The sequence below is a fragment of the Malaclemys terrapin genome, chromosome 1 (genome assembly GCF_027887155.1).
Source record: "Malaclemys terrapin pileata isolate rMalTer1 chromosome 1, rMalTer1.hap1, whole genome shotgun sequence".
Lineage (NCBI taxonomy): Eukaryota > Metazoa > Chordata > Testudines > Emydidae > Malaclemys > Malaclemys terrapin.
In genome coordinates, this window is record NC_071505.1 from 342,602,293 (window position 1) to 342,620,477 (window position 18,185).

General features: G+C 53.3%; 1 protein-coding gene across 3 annotated transcripts; it reads left to right on the forward strand.

Moving 5' to 3' along the window:
• The first annotated feature begins 380 nt into the window (after nt 1-380).
• KCNE3 (potassium voltage-gated channel subfamily E regulatory subunit 3) lies at nt 381-16,379 on the forward strand. 3 transcript variants are annotated; one of them, XM_054015904.1, is made up of 3 exons: nt 381-485; nt 13,133-13,378; nt 14,861-16,379. In XM_054015904.1, exons 2-3 carry the CDS (start codon nt 13,365-13,367, stop codon nt 15,186-15,188), a joined length of 342 nt encoding a protein of 113 aa, XP_053871879.1. In that variant the 5' UTR covers nt 381-485; nt 13,133-13,364; the 3' UTR covers nt 15,189-16,379. The 3 variants fall into 3 exon arrangements, with proteins under 3 accessions (XP_053871879.1, XP_053871881.1, XP_053871880.1); XM_054015906.1 differs by lacking the exon at nt 381-485 and adding an exon at nt 546-564; XM_054015905.1 differs by lacking the exon at nt 381-485 and adding an exon at nt 11,541-11,600.
• Nucleotides 16,380-18,185: the final 1,806 nt, after the last annotated feature.

Sequence of the window (18,185 nt, forward strand, 5' to 3'; positions counted from 1 at the left end):
ACGTGGCAGGGAGCTGGGACCGCTGGCCCGGGGACTGCTGGCAAATGGCAGGGAGCCGGGACCCAGGCCCAGGGGACGTGGCAGGGAGCTGGGACCGCTGGCCCGGGGACTGCTGGCAAATGGCAGGGAGCCGGGACCCCTCACCTAGGGGGACGTGGCAGGGAGCCGGTGGGGCCCGGGCTGTGTGGGGTGCCCCTGGGGCTGAGGTACTGGAGGGGGCAGGGACACCGATCAGGGGAGAGGGGCCCCGGGCCCCGAGCTGGGGCAGAGGCTCCCCCCGGCGGCAGTGTGGGGCAGCAGCAGCAGGTGGCCCTGCCCCGGGACGGGCGGTGCCGATGGCCGCAGCCGGGGGACGCTGCGCTGCGCTGCGCTGCGCTCCCCTCCCAGCCGGGGCGGGGCTGGGACCGGGACCGGGGCAGCGGCTCCGAGCGCGGCCCCCACGTGCTGCAGCCACAGCCTGAGGGGAGCGAGCCAGCGAGCGGCGGGTGAGTGCCGGCGGGGAGCTGGACGGCGCTGCGGGGAGCCAGGGCTCGCTGCCCCTGCCACGGCCCGGGGACTCGAGAGGTGCCGCAGGATCCCCGGGTCTTCCCCAAGGAGCTCCGAAGCCCCTCCCTGGAGACCCCCCGAATTCCTCCCTAGGGAGCCCCCATAGCCTGCCCCGGGGAGCCCCCATAGCCTGCCCCGATCTCCCCCAGGGCTCCCCCTTCCCGTTTCCTGGGGACCCCTGATCCCACCCCCAGGGAGCCTCAATCCACTGCCCCGGGGACCCCCGACCCACCGTGGGAACCCCTAAAACGCCATTCATCTTTCCCATGGAGCCCCCATACCAAGTCCTACGGGACCCCCCCCCCACCCCGAGCTTCCATTCACCTTCCCCAGGGAGCCCCCATCTGGTGTCCCAGGGGATATTTGATTCTCCCTCCTTCCCCAGGGGATCCCCGATCCCCCCCCCCGTCCCAGGAGGCCCTGACTCTCCCCCCACACTTTCCCCATGGAGCTCCTATCCCCTGTCCCAGGGGACCCTCCAAACCCCCTGCACATTCCCCCAAAGAGCCCTTACCACCTGTCTTCAGACATCACCTACTACCTACTCCTTGACCCAGGGTCCCTCACCTGCCCCCCTCACCCCTGTCCCCAAATCCCTCCCAACCCATATCCCTGTGCCCCAACCCCCTGTCCTTTTGCTCCAGGAGGCACTGGAGGGTTCAGGGAGAACCAAACTGCTCAGGGGACTCCCAGGGGTGACACTTACCTGATGTGTGTGAGTTGGGGGAAGGGAGATTTGTCCTAATTGAGACGTTCTGGCCCTGTGTGTGTTGTGGAGAGTGCCTTTGCTTTGGAACTGGGGTGATACAAAGCCAGAGTGGGTGTAGATGACAAGTGATGCTGGGGTGAGGAGCGTATCCTAACAAAAGCACCTTTTCAGGCGCTTAACTTCTTCGCAGAAGTTTTAACGTTTGGGCAAAAATAATTGTCATACTTGTTGGCTTTGAATGTCCTCTTGAGGGAGCTTGGCAAAGCCTTGATTTGCCGCCCTTGTAGTAGCAGGGCGAGGGGAGGTATTTTTTACACTGAAGACTTTTCTCAGGGTAGAGGTAACTCTAGGTGTGCAGGCACTGCAAAGTTTGAAGGGGGGAATTGGTTGAATAATTATTAGTTGTTACTTGAATGTCCTGGCTAGAGTGTATGCAGGACTGCCCTCTACTGGGTGGAGTGAGAACCACTCAACTGGGTCATAAACATTATGCTGCTAATAGCTAATGGAGATTCTCCTTTAAGCTCTTTGGGGGCAGGGACTGTTTTGTTCTATGTTTGTACAGCGCCTAGCACAATGAGGTCTTGGTCCATGACTAGGGCTCCTAGGCACTATCATATACAAATAATAATAAAAAATGTGGGCTAGTGCTTTGGGAGCAGGAGGATCTGGGCTTTCACATGTCACAGTGAAGTTCTAAGTAGCTGTGTCATGGGCACTGGGAAATCCTACGTGACTATGGTTTTGTTACAGGAGACTGGAAATAGTATATTGGACATATGTAACTTGAACCAGCGTGGACCAATCAGGTGAGTTAGATAGGACCTTCAGTAACGAAAGTATAAGCCTCAAACAATTGAATAAAGAATTAAATCCCTTAGGGCTTGTCTAGGCTCGGATAAAAGGTGTATTTTCAAAACATGTTGGTTAAAGCAATTTAGCCAACATGTTTTCAAACCCTAGTGCTGTGAACCGAACAAGAGGTATTTTAACAATTCCAGCTAACACACATTAAAATACAGCTTGTCCCGTCCACAGCAGGATTTTAAAATGTCAGCTAACTTGCTTTAAAGGCAGGTTTCAGAGTAGCAGCCGTGTTAGTCTGTATCCGCAAAAAGAACAGGAGTACTTGTGGCACCTTAGAGACTAACAAATTTATTAGAGCATAAGCTTTCGTGGACTACAGCCCACTTCTTCGGATGCATATAGAGTGAAACATATATTGAGGAGATATATATACACACATACAGAGAGATGCCTTTATGCCTGTCTAGATGTACCCTCAATTAGCAACCACAGACTCTTCAACCCCTTCTGTGAATCAGCCACAAGAGGGGGACAAAGACTGACTTGTGGGGTTACTGAAGGTGATTGTGCAGATACCTACCCCTATGTGGGTCGCTACCCCTTGAAATGAACTGTGTATTTCAATGACTAAATGCTCACGTACATGTAAAGCCTGACATCACATGCATTAGCGAGTGGTTTAACCAAAATCCCCAGCCTTCAAACCCCTGTGATGTTTGGGAGTGTTAAAAATCCAAATGTCGCAAGTCCTTGCAAGGTCTAGCCCTCAGTAGCAATCTGGGAGAGCGCCACCTGCTGGTGCCCTGCTGGTCCCCTCTGCTAGAGGAGGGTGGTGGAAAGGAACTATGGCTAGATAGCAGCAGGAAAGGAAGCGAGGGGAGAAAGCAGCCATGTGAGCTGGGATGGGAACCACTTGCCTGTGTGGTGAGGACCTCCAATAAAATGTGTTCGTCAAGCGGGATTGGCAACACACAGCGTCTCCTGGGAGCGGGAGGGCGAGTCCACCCATCTCTCCTAAATCGGGGGTTTGGAGAGTGGAAATCACTATACGAGGACAGATGCTAAATTGAATTTCCACTGGGAGAATGGGGGAGGATCAGGGCCGGCTCTAGGCACCAGCAAAACAAGCTGGTGCTTGGGGCGGCACATTTTTAGGGGCAGCATTCTGGCGCGGGCCATGCCGCCCCTAAAAACGTGCCCCGGCCGCCCTAACTCACCTGCGCTGCTGTCGCTCGCGCGCCGCTGCTCGCCCTCCCTCCCAGGCTCTCAAACCCAGGAGGGAGGGGGAGATCCCGAGCGGCCGCGGCGCGCGAAACAGCTGATTTGCGCACCGCTGCTCCCCCTCCCTCCCAGGCTCTCAAATCCAGGAGGGAAGGGGAGATCCCGAGCGGCCGCGGTGCACGAAACAGCTGTTTCACCCTCCCAGGTTTGAGAGTCTGGGAGGGAGGGGGAGATCCCGAGTGGCTGCGGCGCACGCGCTGCTTCTCCCTCTCCCTCCCTCCTAGGCTTGAGAGCCTGGGGGAGGAGGCAGGGCTGGGGATTTGGGGAAGGGGCGGAGTTGAGGCGGGGCCGGGGGTGGGGTAAGAAAAAAACGGGGGGGCGGCCAAAATTGTTTTCGCTTGGGGCGGCAAAAATCCTAGAGCCGGCCCTGGGGAGGATGTGGATCTTTCCGGTGTTTCTGTCAAACTCCTGTGGAAGTGAAGCTCTAGGACAGATGTGGGGTCATCACTGAGGCAGAGTTTAACAGAGGCTGCCTCTGGGTTGGCAAAAATAAACCCCACGGTTCCCTGGTGGTGTAGATCCATAGATGGTAATAATGGTGAAAGCGCTTCCCTGGGCAGGGCTCAGCTGTTCCTAACCACTCTGCTGTCTAACACCTGCAGACATCATACAGGGAGAAAAATGCCTGAGCCCTGTCTCCACTGTGGCTTCCATCCTTGCCCCTGCCAGTGGAGCTGGGACACGGGAATTCCATGCTTGATTTCTGCCAGCATAGTCCAGGCTAGAAGGATCAGCCCTGGAATTTTATGGGAGGTTTTAAATATATTATGATAAGGGCTCTGGGGTTACAGTCCTCTGTCTGAAAGAGGGTGGGACTTCCTGGCAGCAATCCACTGAGCTGGCAACAGGACAGGGTATGCAGGTATTTCTTCCCACTGCAGAATCAGAGTTTGCAGGAAAGCCACCCCATTTTCTGTAGCAATCGTTATTCAGTTTCTCATAACAACCCCCCGCTCCCGTGGCTCCAGTCCAGCATTTTAGAGCTGCACAATTCCATCTAGCCTCACCTTACATTCCATACGCTGACAACCCAGTTACCACCTGACGTAGCCGTAGCATCCAACCAGCCTCCTAGCGCCAGGCTGTGTACAAACACTTAGCGAGAGGTGGTCCTAGAGGCACGGATAGGTGGAGTTACTTGCCCAAGGTCCCATATCAGGTTAGTGGGAGCGGAGGAGAACCCAGATTGCTTGACTCACAGTCTGGGTTCTCCTGGATCTACCATTAACCCGCATATGCTTCTTACAGGCATTGCAGTGCGGGTGGGTCTTAAGGAAGGTTTTGAAGGAGCAGAAAGTAGCAGCTGGAATCGGGCTGAATATTTTTCATCAACATTTTCATTTTCGCCAAAATTTGCCCAGCTCTGTAATGTGGTTGAAAATCAGCCAAAAAAAAATTAATAATAATAATTCCAGCCAGTGGTAGCAGAAACTTTTCAGGCTGGTGTTGTTGGCAGAGTGGAAGGAGTGATGCATTAGTAACCTGTTACGCTTACATTTATTTTTTTGGGATGGGCGGTATTTTTTTCACTGACTAGGTGTTTTCTCCCCTTTTTACAGTCTGTGGTTTGAGCCGATTAATGCCCTTTGCGCTGCTCTTAATTATATTTTGATGTCAGATTTTGTTACATTTTCACTAGTATATCTGGAAGCAGTGAAACCGTATTGAAATCCCTATTTTCTTTTTAGAGATTTTGACTGAATTATTATAGTCCAGTAACTCAAATGAGATTGCCACTCTGCCTGCAGCAGCTGGCGCAATGAATTATTGCCAGACACATGCATCGGGAAGGGCCCATTTCCTTCAGAATGGCTTGTAAAGGCTTTTCAGGGGGAAGAGCATATAGTGGTAGTAGTTGTCACCACTTGACCTCCCCATTGCATAATTTGTTTTATTACTAAGGGTGTCGCCGGACATAACTGCACAGAGTTTTACTGCCATAACTGGGTTTCATTATTAAACCGAGCATTCTGGAAGGGCGGCTGCTTTTTACTTTGGATTTATGCAAATAGGTAATAGACATTGTTTTCCTCCTGCCTTTTCGAGAATTTTTGAACATTTCAGTGGCTTTCAGAGGACCTCTGCTGTGCTCTGCCACGCATTCTTTTTTTCCTCTCCGGTACCACTCTCTGGAGTTCCTTTTTTCACCCAATCTTAGTTTCCCTGTAATACTTCTGGGGAGTCCCTTAGATTTAACCTACTTTTCCAGTGTGGTGCGAACTTTGTTTAAACCCTTAAACCCTTCCAATGCCATTTCCTTTAACCCTGGGTCGCGACCCTTACTCTAAGGGGTGTATACATTACCTGCTCCAGACGAGCGGATCTGTGTCATGGCACCACGCTGTTGGGTTTTCCCTGAGACCTCTTCCCCTCGATTCCCCAAGAACTCAGTTTGACTCCAGTCTTGTCACTCTGGTTCCTTTATTTGGCATACGGCCCAGCTAGGCTGAGTTGTTCAGACTCAAGCGTAGGGGGTGTGTATAGGGCGTACCACACATCCAAAGTTACATAGCAAATCTCTTCCTTTATATATAATTACACTTTATATGGCATTTACTGTATGTTGAATCACACATTTTGGGATTGGCACGGTCACTTTCCAGAAACCAATCTCTGTACAGTGTGCACTGTCCATGCGCAACTTACTCTGTACCCCATCTTATGTTCCAGGCTTAGCTTATCCATTATCTTGCCCATTATAAATGGTTTCCTGGATGTCCTCCTTATTTTAGCTAGTCCAGATGTTCTGTTTCCAGCCTGCTGATTCATTTACCTCCCTAATCCTGTCTCCCAAGAAATAAGGCTTCCCCCATGTTTTATTACTTATGTCAAGTGGGACCCACAACTCTCGTGTAGATCCATCCTCTGAAAGCCCCTTTCCTTCCCTCCAGGGGACATTGTAAAGGCCAAAAGTATAATTGGGTTAAAAAAAGAATTAAAGAAGTTCCTGGAGGATAGTCCATCAATGGCTATTAGCCAAGATGATCGGGGATGCAACCCCATGTTCTGGATGTCCCTAAACGTCCAAGTGCCAGAAGCTGAGACTGGACAACAGGGAATGGATCACTCAATAATTGCCCTGTTCTGTTCATTCCTGGCACTGGCCACTGTCAGAGGCAAGACACTGGGCTAGATAGATCATTGGTCTGGCCCACTATGGCTGTTCATATGAAGTAGGAGATTCAAGATCCACTGAAATAAGGGCTTTCAAGATGAAGCGAGCAAACATTTAGTTGAAATGGTTCATGCAAAGAAGAGCAGGACATCCGATCGGGTTTTTATCCTGTACCCCGCAGCCAGATAATGATTTCTCCCTGTAAACTTTTCCAAGACCTGAAGAATCACAGAACTGGAAGGGACCTCGAGAGGTCATCTAGTCCATCCCCTGCACTCGTGGCAGGACTAATTATCTAGACCATTCCTGAGAGGTGTTTGTCTAACCTGCTCTTAAAAATCTCCAATGATGGAGATTCCACAGCCTCACTAGGCAATTTGCTTAACCACCCTGACAGTTAGGAAGTTTTTCCTAATATCCAACCTAAACTGCCGTTTCTGCAATTTAAGCCCATTGCTTCAGTCTCCTCTTTTCCAGATTAAACAAACCCAATTTTTCCAATCTTCCGTCGTAGGTCATGTTTTCTAGACCTTTAATCATTTTTGTTCCTCTTCTCTGGACTCTTTCCAATTTGTCCACATCCTTCCTGAAATGTGGTGCTCAGAACTGGACACAATACTCCAGCTGAGGCCTAATCAGAGCGGAATAATTACTTCTCGTGTCTTGCTTGCAACACTTCTGCTAATACATCCCAGAATGATGTTTGCTTTTTTTGCAACAGTGTTACACTGTTGACTCAGCTTGTGATCCACTATGACGCCCAGATCCCTTTCCGCAGTACTCCTTCCTAGGCAGCTTTACGCTGACACTGTGTCGACCTAATGACATTGACCATGACTCCACACCACTTGGGGAGGTGACATTACTAAATCGGTGTAGGGGGGCACTTTACATCAACGGGAGCTGAATTTAAGTGAAGATACTTCCACAGCTCGGTGGACGCAAGGCAGCTTATGGTGACCTACCCCTGTAGTGTAGACCAGGCCTCACTTTGACTGAGGCATTAGAAAGGGGATTGCAACAATAGGCCTGACAAGTGTATAGATACAGCTCCTTAGCAGGTGACTAAGCCGTTGACATCCCAAGATATCAGTTTACCCTCTGACAGAACAATTGCTGCATTCATGAGAGACACGGGCAGGTATTCAACTCCGCCCCCAGGCAGGACCCTGAATAATAGGGACAATTATCCTTTCCTTTGTCGGGAGAGCTGCAGAAGCCAGTGTCTGGCCCGGGCAGGAAGTTCAGGTGGACCAGCCCTGTTGTCACTACAGAGCCTTGTTGTCCTTTCAGAGAGGTGTAGCTGGGAACTCGTTAGCTTGTGGGATTGGTCGTGAATTGCAGCTCCTCCCAGCTCTAGGGCAGCAGTTCAAACCCAGCCTGTGTTGGGATTTGGCTGATGGTTGTTACCATCTGATGCCTTACTCAGCCAGCTATGAAATAAACTTGGCCTTGGTCTAGGCCACAACAACCACCCCAAGAAGTCAGGGGCTGACTTGGTCCTCTTTCCCCCAGTGAGGAGATTGGTGGTTCCTCTAGGGTGTGGCTGGGGCACATGAGTATGTCATCAGTCAATGCTTGCTTAGTAATATAATAATATCTGGAGATAGGTATATCTCATAGCGCTGGAAGGGACCTCGAAAGGTCATTGAGTCCAGCCCCCTGCCTTCACTAGCAGGACCAAGTACTGATTTTTGCCCCAGATCCCTAAGTTGCCCCCCTCAAGGATTGAACTCACAACCCTGGGTTTAAGGGGGTAATGCTCAAACCACTAAGTGTGGCTCTCTCCCTCTAGCGGCTGGACCCCAGAGAATTCTGACATTGCCTCTGGCTTTGAGCTAAGAGACCTCCCCCTCTGGGGACGCTCATCCTGAGCTGAGAGCTCTGCCCAACTGAGCTTCCTGTAAGGGCCACCACTTATCACGTGATACCCCACGCGTGTGAGCAGCAGGAGGGCTTGAGCCTGTGGCCTCTGTGTCAAGCTGTCCTGCGGTGTCTTAAGAGCTCGAGTACCAACCTCAGTCTGTTATGAGCCAGGCACAAACTCCACATTGGTTCTATACACAGGGCCAGCGTTCCCTCTAATTTTTCCCACCCATGTGCGGAATGAATTTTGTTACGTGCACCAATATGGAGGTGATGTGTGACAAATAGGTGCACATAACAAAATTCATCTGGTGGGGGTGGGGCTGAGGGGTTTGGAGTGTAGGAGGGGGCTACGGGCTGGGGCAGAGGGTTGGGATGCTGGGGCGTGAGGGCTGTGGGCTGGGGGTGCAGGCTCTGAGGTGGGGCTCAGGGCTGGGGCAGAGGGTTGGGTGCAGGGGATGGAGGCTCCGTCTGGGGGTGTGGACTCTGGGGTGGCACCGGGGATGAGGGGTTTTGGGTGCAGAAGGGTGCTCCGGTGCTACGGCGCGGAGAGAGAACTCCCCCCAGCTCTCTCTCCCCACTGCAGCACCTGGGCTGTGGGGAGAGGTGCCTCTCCCCGCCGCAGCTCCGGGGCTGGGGCCGTGGGATAGGTTGCCCCCCTCCGGCCGTGGCAGGTCTGAGCCGGGACTGGGTTTGGGCTGCCCCTCTCCCGGCCACGGCAGGTCCGGGGCCGAGTTGGTTCTGGGGTTACAGGTGGATGGTGTAAGGATTGTTGCTCTACTGCTACCTCTATTGTGGGCAGCAAGTGTCCATCTACAGAAGGGGCCGGATGACCCCTTTCACCAGCGCAAGTCGTTTAAAAATGGCTCACGGGTATAACTGTAGAGGTATGATTATGCCAGTAAGTTTCCCCATGTAGACAAGCCCTTAGAGATGGCATGCTTCCGATGAGATGTTAAACCAAGGTCTCTTCTGCCCATCTCTGAAGGCTGGCCAGGGAGAAGTGACCTTTTACATGGAACTTTTCAAAAGAGATTAGAGGTTAGCCTGGTACGGTGGCAAATGCTCCCTCCCTGCAGGGTCGGTGCAAGCCAGCAGCCCGCAGGAAGCAATAATATTGCTACCAAACTAGAATAGGAGCCCGTGGGCCAGGACTTCTCCAGCCTCTTCATTATGCAGATGGTGTGAAACTTCCTGGAGTGGATCATCTCCCCTGGCAACCCCCTACTGCTCCCCTCCTGCTTCGCTCCCTCATCTCTTGAGTGCCGTAGGCCGCCAAGGGGGCTCAGCTGAGCCCATCTGACCGGCGCTGCTGCGGGGCAGTTCCTTGGCAGGGTGGGACACGTGCTTCTAAAGGCAGCTGAGTCGAGACAAACAAAGGACGTTGACCCTGGTTTAAGCTCCGTGACGGCGATGTGGAGAAGGTCTGTTGCTACCATAGTGCTCCTGGGTGCCATGCCCTGTCTCTGACCTGCGGCAAGTGTCTCTTTGTGCCTGGGTCTCGCTTTGTAAAAGAGATGTGATGTGTCACCTCGGCAAACAGGCGGGGCAGGGGCATTTGCTAGTATAATTAGTGACACTTGCTGTGGATGGGTCTGTCTCCCTGTGAGTGCATTGATCAGAGAGGACCTTAAGCATAAGGGCGGCTTGGGGGCCCTGCACATGCTTACAACTTATGGGCCAGCTCGGTTCCCTTCCTTGGCAATGGGACCAGAGTCAGGGGCAAACTGAGGCCTAATCTCCTGCTCCAGCAATGGGGCTGCTGTTTGCAGCTGGAACCTCTCGGCCAAATGCAAAATCCAGATCCAGGGTTTGCCTGCCACTGTTTCTAACAGGACTGACCTGTCGCTGCTTATTAGGGGCTTGTTACATTAATAATGGACATTGCTGCTGTATTTGTAAATGGACTTTAATATGCTGTAATTCGTCTCATTGGTTAATGCATTATGAGGCCCTGTGAATTCCTGTAGTGCCTCCTTGGGCCAGCCCCGCCAGGTGATCTGTAATAAAATACCATCATTAAATACTTACGGGATCCAGTGAAGTGGATTATTTGGCAAGAGTATGTCTTTAGCCAGCCTTTAAGTAGGAGCTGACCAGCTGTTGCAAGGCCAGGACATGGTTAGCCCAAGCTGTGTTTATTGTCTCTGGTCTGCGTGTAAGGGATGAGCTGAAATGTTAGCCAGATTGGGAGAAGGACAGATTCCCATTGATGCTGGTGGATGCACGTTGGACGCATGGTGCAGATGGGGCTGAGCTCTGGGGCAGGGGAAGCAGAGGGAACAAGTCGTCAGGAGCCCTGGCTGCATGACATCCTCCCCTTTCTCTACTGTCTGCGTCCCACCTCTGCCTGGGCTCGGCAGTTCCTTCCTTTGTCCGGTCACTGATCGAGTGCAGGCGCTGACCCCCTCTGTCGGTCGTTCCTCGGCTCTTGTGACCCCTGAGTGCTGGGACATGGGGTACCAGTGATGCGAGGGAAGGAGAGAGGGCGTTGCCATATGCTGACTAATAACGACACCACGATGTTCTGCTACACCAGGGGTGGGCAAACGTTTTGGCCCGAGGGCCACATCGGGGTTACAAAATGATAAGGAGGGCTGGGTAGGGAAGGCTGTGCCTCCCCAAACAGCCTGGCCCCTGCCCCCTATCCAACCCCTCCCACTTCCCACCCCCTGACTGCCCCCCTCAGAACTCTCCACCCATCCAACCCACCCTACTCCTTGTCCCCTGACTGCCTCCTCCCGGGACCCCCACCCCGTATCCAACCCCCCTGCTTCCAGTCCCCTGACTGCCCCGCCCCCTATCCACACCCCCGCCCCCTGACAGGCCCCCCGGGACCCCACACCTATCCAATCCCCCCCTGTTCTCGGTCCCCTGACCCCTATCCCCACCCCCGCCCCCTGAGACTCCCACGCTTATCCAACCCCCCCCCCACACACTCATGTTCCCCATCCCCTGACCGCCCCCCAGAACCTCTGCCCCATCCAACTGCACAAGGGCCTGTGCTGCTCGGGCCCCCGCTGCTCTCACACAACTGCCTGGCCAGCCAGATCGCTGTGCCCCAGGGCTGGAATCAAAACCTGCAGCGCCGAGGGCAGGTCTACACTTCAAACGCTGCGTCGGCACAGCTGCGCCGCTGTAGCGCTTACGTGAAGACGCTCCTACACCGACAGGAGAGTTTCTCCCAGCAGTGTAGTTAATCCACCTCCCTGAGAGGCGGCGGCTATGTTGGCGGGAGAAGCTCTCCCAGCGATATCGCGCTGTCTACACGAGGAGGTAGGTCAGTAGAAGTGCGTCACTCAGGGGGGTGGATTTTTCACATCCCTGAGCGATGTAGTGATCCCGATACAGGTCTGTAGAGTAGATATGGCCTGAGTCTGGGTCCTTCTCTTGGCCTGGCCCTGTCGGGACGTTGCTGAGAATCAGGACGACGAAGACCTAACAGAGTCATTGTGGGTTCTGGGTCCCAGGAGCTGGTGGGGGTGGCAGCCGTGATGGGGAATCTCGCTCCATTCCTGTTCTCCGGTCTCTCAGCCAGCGGTTGTTGGCAGCCAGTTTCATCCTCTTGATTCTCCCCCCCACACTCCTCCCAAAAGTGTTAGGTTTTTTTGAGGACCCCAGAAGGATGCAATGGGTCAACAGCCCTTCCCCTCCTGAATTTGTTCACCAATTAGACCTAATTTCCGACACACCAATTTTGGTCCATTGATTTTCAGTCCAACCCTTCTCTTGGTTACGGGGCATGGCGTTAACACAGTCCCTGAGCTATATCAACAGGCCTTTTTGTTTGGACTCCTTTCCTCTCTGTGGCTTCCCTTTGCACCTTTCCCCATCAACATTTATTACCGTAGGTGTTGTGCTGTTGTAGGAATGTTCACTCCTTACAGCTGAACTCACAGCTAGGCCCAATTAGTACCACGGGCTTGATCCCGGGAGCATCCTCCATGCTCCACAAGTCCTTGGGACTCGAGGGTGTTCGGCCTCACTCAGCAGTTGGAAGGAGGCTCAACCCCTGGCAGTTAGCTGTGACTAACTCCCTAGCTCGAGCTTTGAGTGCCCAATGCTGCCCCACTCTGCAGTGTTTCTGGGGGGCAGTTTAATTAGGGGGGCGCACGCTTTGATGCTGCTGTGGGATGAGTGTATTGCACACGCCAGGTGCTCCTGGCATCTCTCCATTCCCCTCCCGCAAGGCCCCTGTATTCACACTTCCACCCCCCTTATTTCAGGGTTTCACTGCACTTCCACTCACGCCAGGGGCTCACCTTTCCCCAGAGTCACTGTTCGGTTCGTTTGACTTTTACATCCTTTCCCGACATGTTGGGAAAGAGAGACCAGCTCCGGGCTGGGGAGCAGCTAGAACCGGAGCAGACTCAAAGCGTAGCCCCTAAGCAAGCCGAAAGCTTTGCTGAAATCTCGGGAGGTTTGATCAGGTGGTTGGTTTGTTGCATTACAACGGTGCCTCGCATGACAGTGTCCCGGGCAGGTTGTCTGCTGGGATTGAAGCTCTGAATCGAAGAGCGTCAGTCTCCACTGCTTGAGTGAATTGAACAGATCCGTTAGCAAAATGGCTGTGGCACCATCCGAAATCTCTGGGGCCGAGCCGCTAGAGAGGGGCAGAGAGCCACACATGGCATGGGTTAAACTGGGGCCCCGTGTAAGATCAGGTCCCGTTGTGCTCGGCGCTGTACAGACGCAGAACCAAGAAGGTGGTACCTGCCCCAGAGAGCTCTCCCACTTTAATGTTTAGTTTAACTGAATGATGGTGCCTGATCGACAGCCCTGGAGACTCATCCTCTGTCTGTCCACAGGATAGGCCCTGTGAAGGCAGTGACGGGACCAGCTCCTCCGCTCCACCTCACCAATGGGCTACCCACACTGCAGGCCTACTCGGTCTCTGGCCTCTCTGAGGGTGACTGCCCCGAGGGAGCCTATCTGTGGACGTCTGTGACTCCTTGTGTGACCTTGGGGATCTCGGTACCTGTCCATCTCCACAACGGGACGGATGCCAACACCACATGGCCCCTTTGTCTCGCTCTTTGGATGGGAGACGCTGTGTAAGTACAAAGAATTTACCCTGGCTTACCTGACATGGGGTTAGGACCCAGGGATGACTGCTCTCCGGCTGCCCCAGCACATGATGGACGGGGCTGACTGCGCGTCTGTCTAACCAGGGTCTTCCACGGTGCCCCTCCCAGCTGGGAGCACAATGAAGGGAGCGTGTTGTCGGCATTGGTGATCACCCAGTTACAGGGGCCATGTGGATGGAGGTGTAGACCTTGCCGGATGGTCTCCTCTGTGCTGCGCTCTGCTCCAGGGGCCTTCAGAAGGCAGACTGAAGCTAGACTCCTGGGTGGGGAAGGAAGGGACCGATCTGTAGCTTGTCACTCTTGGCCAAGGGAAAGTCCCCAGGGTGGCTACCAGAGGGGCGGTGCAAAACAGGGAACAGAAATACGAGGAGAACCTCTGCCGAGGCTCCCACCTGGTGAGGGATCACCAGAGCTTTGGTGTAGCGCAGTGTGGGAGACAGAGACGTGAAGCACTTTTGATGGGGGAAAATCCTTCCAGCTGTGCTGAACCCTAATAGCTTCCTGTCCCACCAGGCCTAAAGAGGCAGTTACTGTCAGTGGGCTCTACTTACCCCCCCCTCCATCCCCCCGGCCCCAGCCCCCTGTACATCAGGGCATAGGGCTGGTGGATCCGTGTGGGTCGGAGACCCTCCTGCTCCAGTAGCACCCTACCTCAATCCATCATCCGAGCCATGCACAGAGAGCCCCTGCCCAGCCATGATCTGTAAGGCCTATGCCAGAGCTTCTCTACAGACTCCACAAATCCTGCGCCTGGCACCCTGCAATGGATCTGTTGCGACTATCTTGCAGCCCCAGAGGAAAGGATCAGGATTTCCCTACATAAGAACAGGGTTTTCCAAAGTGCACATGGCCAAAATGTCCCCACTGTGAGCTGTCTGGTTGCTGTGCTCCGCACCAGAGGTGGCTGCATCTCCGTGGCGCTGCGTGTCTGTGGCTGGTGATACATTAGGATTACACTTTGGGATCCTTCGGGGGAAGGTGACATCACAATGTTACGTTATCTGGGAGCTGCACTTTGATTCCATCTCACCAATATGCACAAGTTGTACACTGGTGCTAATCAGCCAGCATGACCGCAGGGCCTGGCTTGCAGCAGTGATGCTGTGTGACTCGTAAGCTCCCTCAAACCATTGTGAAATAAACTGCGATCTCAGAGTCTGAGTCAACTGACCGAGGCTCGTGCTGCAGGGCTAAAACTAGCAGTGTAGACATCCGGACTCAGGTTGGACCCAGGCTCTGAGACCCACCCCGTCGCCAGGTTTCAGAGCCCAGGCGCTAGCCCAAGCCCGGACGTCTACACTGCTATATGTAGCCCTGCAATGCAATCCCAGGTAGTTAACCCAGGTTCTGAGACTCGTTGCAGTGGGTCTTTCTTTACTGTGTACGTGCCCCCTCCCCATCCCCCAGTGAGGCCTGACTGAAGTCACTTTTCCCCTTTTATCCTGGCAGAAAGTTTCCTGGGAGTTGCGAGGACATGGAGGTGGGGAACCTGACGGAGACGTGGTACCAAAGCCTGCAGTCAATGCTGACGGCCCTGAACCAAACGCTTCACGGTGCCATCCTGTGCGCACCAGACCAGGCCACGGGGCGGACAAATGGCAGTCACGTCAAGCTAGCCAGCAAGGACGACTATTCCTATATGTACATCTTGTTTGTGATGATCCTGTTTGCCGCTACGGTGGGGAGTTTGATTCTGGGCTACACCAAGTCCAGGAGGGTGGACAAGCGGAGCGACCCCTACCACGTGTACATTAAGAACAGGGTGTCTATGATCTGAGCAGGGCAGGGACACTGTTGAAAGGACATGCACAGCTACCGGCATCTGCCTCCTGCAGCAGGAGAAACCCTTTTCCCTGGTCCAGTCAAACTCTTCTCGGAGGGGCTGACACACGTCTTGCTACGAGACAGCCACGCGGACACATTTAGTGCAGAGGAGCAGCAGCAGGCGTGATCTTGCACACAGGCAGAGAGCGCCAGACCTTAGAGGCCGCAGAATAGTCATGTGACGGCTCTGGACGCTCGCCAGCAGGCCCGTCCTGGATCACTCTGCACCAGTTGCGAAGTTTCCGCCAACCTCCTTCTCTTCCAAAGGAACATCTCCATTTACGCCAAAGGGCCCGGGGATAGGCTGATGGAAGGTTTTAAGTGTATCCCAGAATCCTTTGCTCCCATGCAAAGGTGCATGGGATGCATGTGAGTGCTGCAAGTTCTTAGTTATTGTGATGTTGGACGCCATATGAGATCATAGAGAAATGGATGCGGAGATCCCGGTGCACGCAGCTCAACAGCGAGTGGGCTCCTGGCTCGGGCAGAGCATGACACAGTTTGGGGACTGGGTGGGAGCACAAGGGGAGGGCCCCTCTTGTCTCCACCTAGAGTCCAGAATGTTGGTGCTGGGACCCGGCATCGGTGTGTGGAGATGCCTCTGTCAACAGAGCAGAGAATGAATGGCTGGCGGATGAGCCAATCGGATGGTTTAATTTGTCCCTCCACGTCATGTCAGCCTCTCGCTATGCATGTGCGGCCTGGAGTCTGATGGGGCTCTGAATAGGGAGGCCTCCCATTCTCAGGGCAGCAGCCAGAGAACAAATCCGAGAGAAGGGAAAACGTTCTGTGGGGCTGATCTCGAGAGGGGCTGAGCGCACGCAGCTCCCACTGGTCTCTGTCCCGAGGGCCAAAAGGGTCCGTACGCCACGTAAGCTGTGTTCCCTGCACTGGGTAAACGGTTGTGCATTTTAATAAACCCAAGGCCACGTAGCACACACAGTTGTTGGCTACCCAGAACTTCCTGGGGACAGCAGAGATGGAGCTCAGTTCCTCCTATTCCAAAAGCACAGGTTTCTACATTTGTCGCTGAAAGAGACTTGTTAGCAATATAAGGCCTATGATATACAGTTGTAGTAATAGGATTTTATGTTTGTATTTTGTATAGTTTAAAATGAAAAATAAAGAATAATAATGTAGCTTGTGTTAAATGTATTGGTGTGTGATTTGATCATATCCTGCCAGCCACCCTTTTTGGATAGCAGAAAGGAATGGCCTAATGGGCCATTTGGTAAAGCGTCATCAGCCGGAATCTGTGTCTGGGCTGATTTCAAGGCAGTAACAGACGTTTTAAGGTCACCCCTTTGTTGTAGGTTTAGCATTTTGAAATCAGTAAAAGAATGCCATGAGTGTTTTCTTTTGCATTGCAACTTGATGTTCCGGTTCAAAATGTTCTGTGTAAATTAATTCTGTTTTGTGTGTAAATAAGAAATGTGTGTGTTAAGAGATAAGTGTGAAGGGCATCGCTGAACCAGATGGTCTAGGAAGGAACTGGAGACAGACGCAAGGGCGCCAGGAGGCTGCAACATGCCCCTATTGAAATGTCAGAGGAGGGCAGATTAACAACTTTAAAAACGAGACAGGCACCTATCAATGGGGACAAAATAGCTGCGATCAAAACCAGCCTGGGAGAACTCCCTAAAAAACTTAATAAAAAAACAAAATAAAAAGTAAGGAGGACAATTTAAGAAAACAAGCACTCGTCAAACAACAATTGATTACAGCATGATGGTGCAAAACTCATTGGTCCCAGTAAAGGAAAATCACTATGTAAACAGGGTGCCTTGCCATGAAACTTTGGGTTCGTCCTGCCAAGACTTCCCCGGAACATCATGTTGTGGCCGACAGAACCCGGCTCCTCCCTAACCGTGATCAACCTAACGGGCCACTAGATTGATCCGGACTCTAAACTGGTAACTATACCATAGACTGTCAGTGTGTGTGGGGGGTGTGTGTGTGATTGAATGCATATGCTACTTGTTGTATCTTCAATAAATGCGGTATATTGCCGTTTCCCCTGCAAAAGATCCCGTGGGCTTCTTCTAAGCATAACAGTTTTGGGTGGAGAATTGTGAAAGGGGGAAGACATGCACTGTGATTGAACATACAGTAATTTCTCACTTAATGTTGTAGTTCTGTTCCTGAAAAATGCGACTTTAAGTGAAACGATGTTAAGCGAATCCAATTTCCCCATAAGAATTAATGTAATGAGGGGGTTAAGTTCCAGGGCAGCTTCCCCTACTCTGCAAGCACCAGGGGCGGGGGGCTCAACCTTCAGCCTGCCCACTCTACCCCTTCCCTCCCCACCTCCTCCCCCTTTACTTCGCACGCTGGGTCCTGGCTCCTCGCCCCTCCCTTCTAAACACCGCAAGCCAGCTGATTGACATATTCGGGAGGCAGGGGAGGGGGGAGATACGCCCGAGTTCTGGCTCCTCCCCCTGCCTGTGGCAATCAGCTGGCTTGCCAAGTTCAGGAGGCAGGGGGGAGTCTGTGCGACCAGTCCTCCCTCCTCCCCGCTCCCTCCTGCCCAGGGCAATCAGCTGGTTTGCAGCGTTTAGGAGGCAGGAGGGAAGGGGGAGGAGCAAGGTCTTAGCGCAGGCTCTCCCCCCACCCCCCTGCCTCTTGCCCGTGGCAATCAGCTGGCTTGCGGTGTTCGGGAGGGAGGGGGAGCCTGCGCGCCGAGTCCTCGCTCCTCCCCCCTCCTTCCTGCCTCCAAAACGCCACAAGCCAGCTGATTGCCCCGGGCAGGAGGCGGGGGAAGGCGCTGATCCACGGGGTCTGCTGGTGGGGGGAGGGCCTACGGAGGCTGCCAGCTGTGGAGAAAGCAGGCAGCCAAACAACGTAAGAGTGGAGCATTGCACAACTTTAAATGAGCACGTTCCCTAATTGACCAGCAACGTAACAACGTTAAGCGGGATGACTTTAAGTGAGCAGTTACTGTACTGCTAAA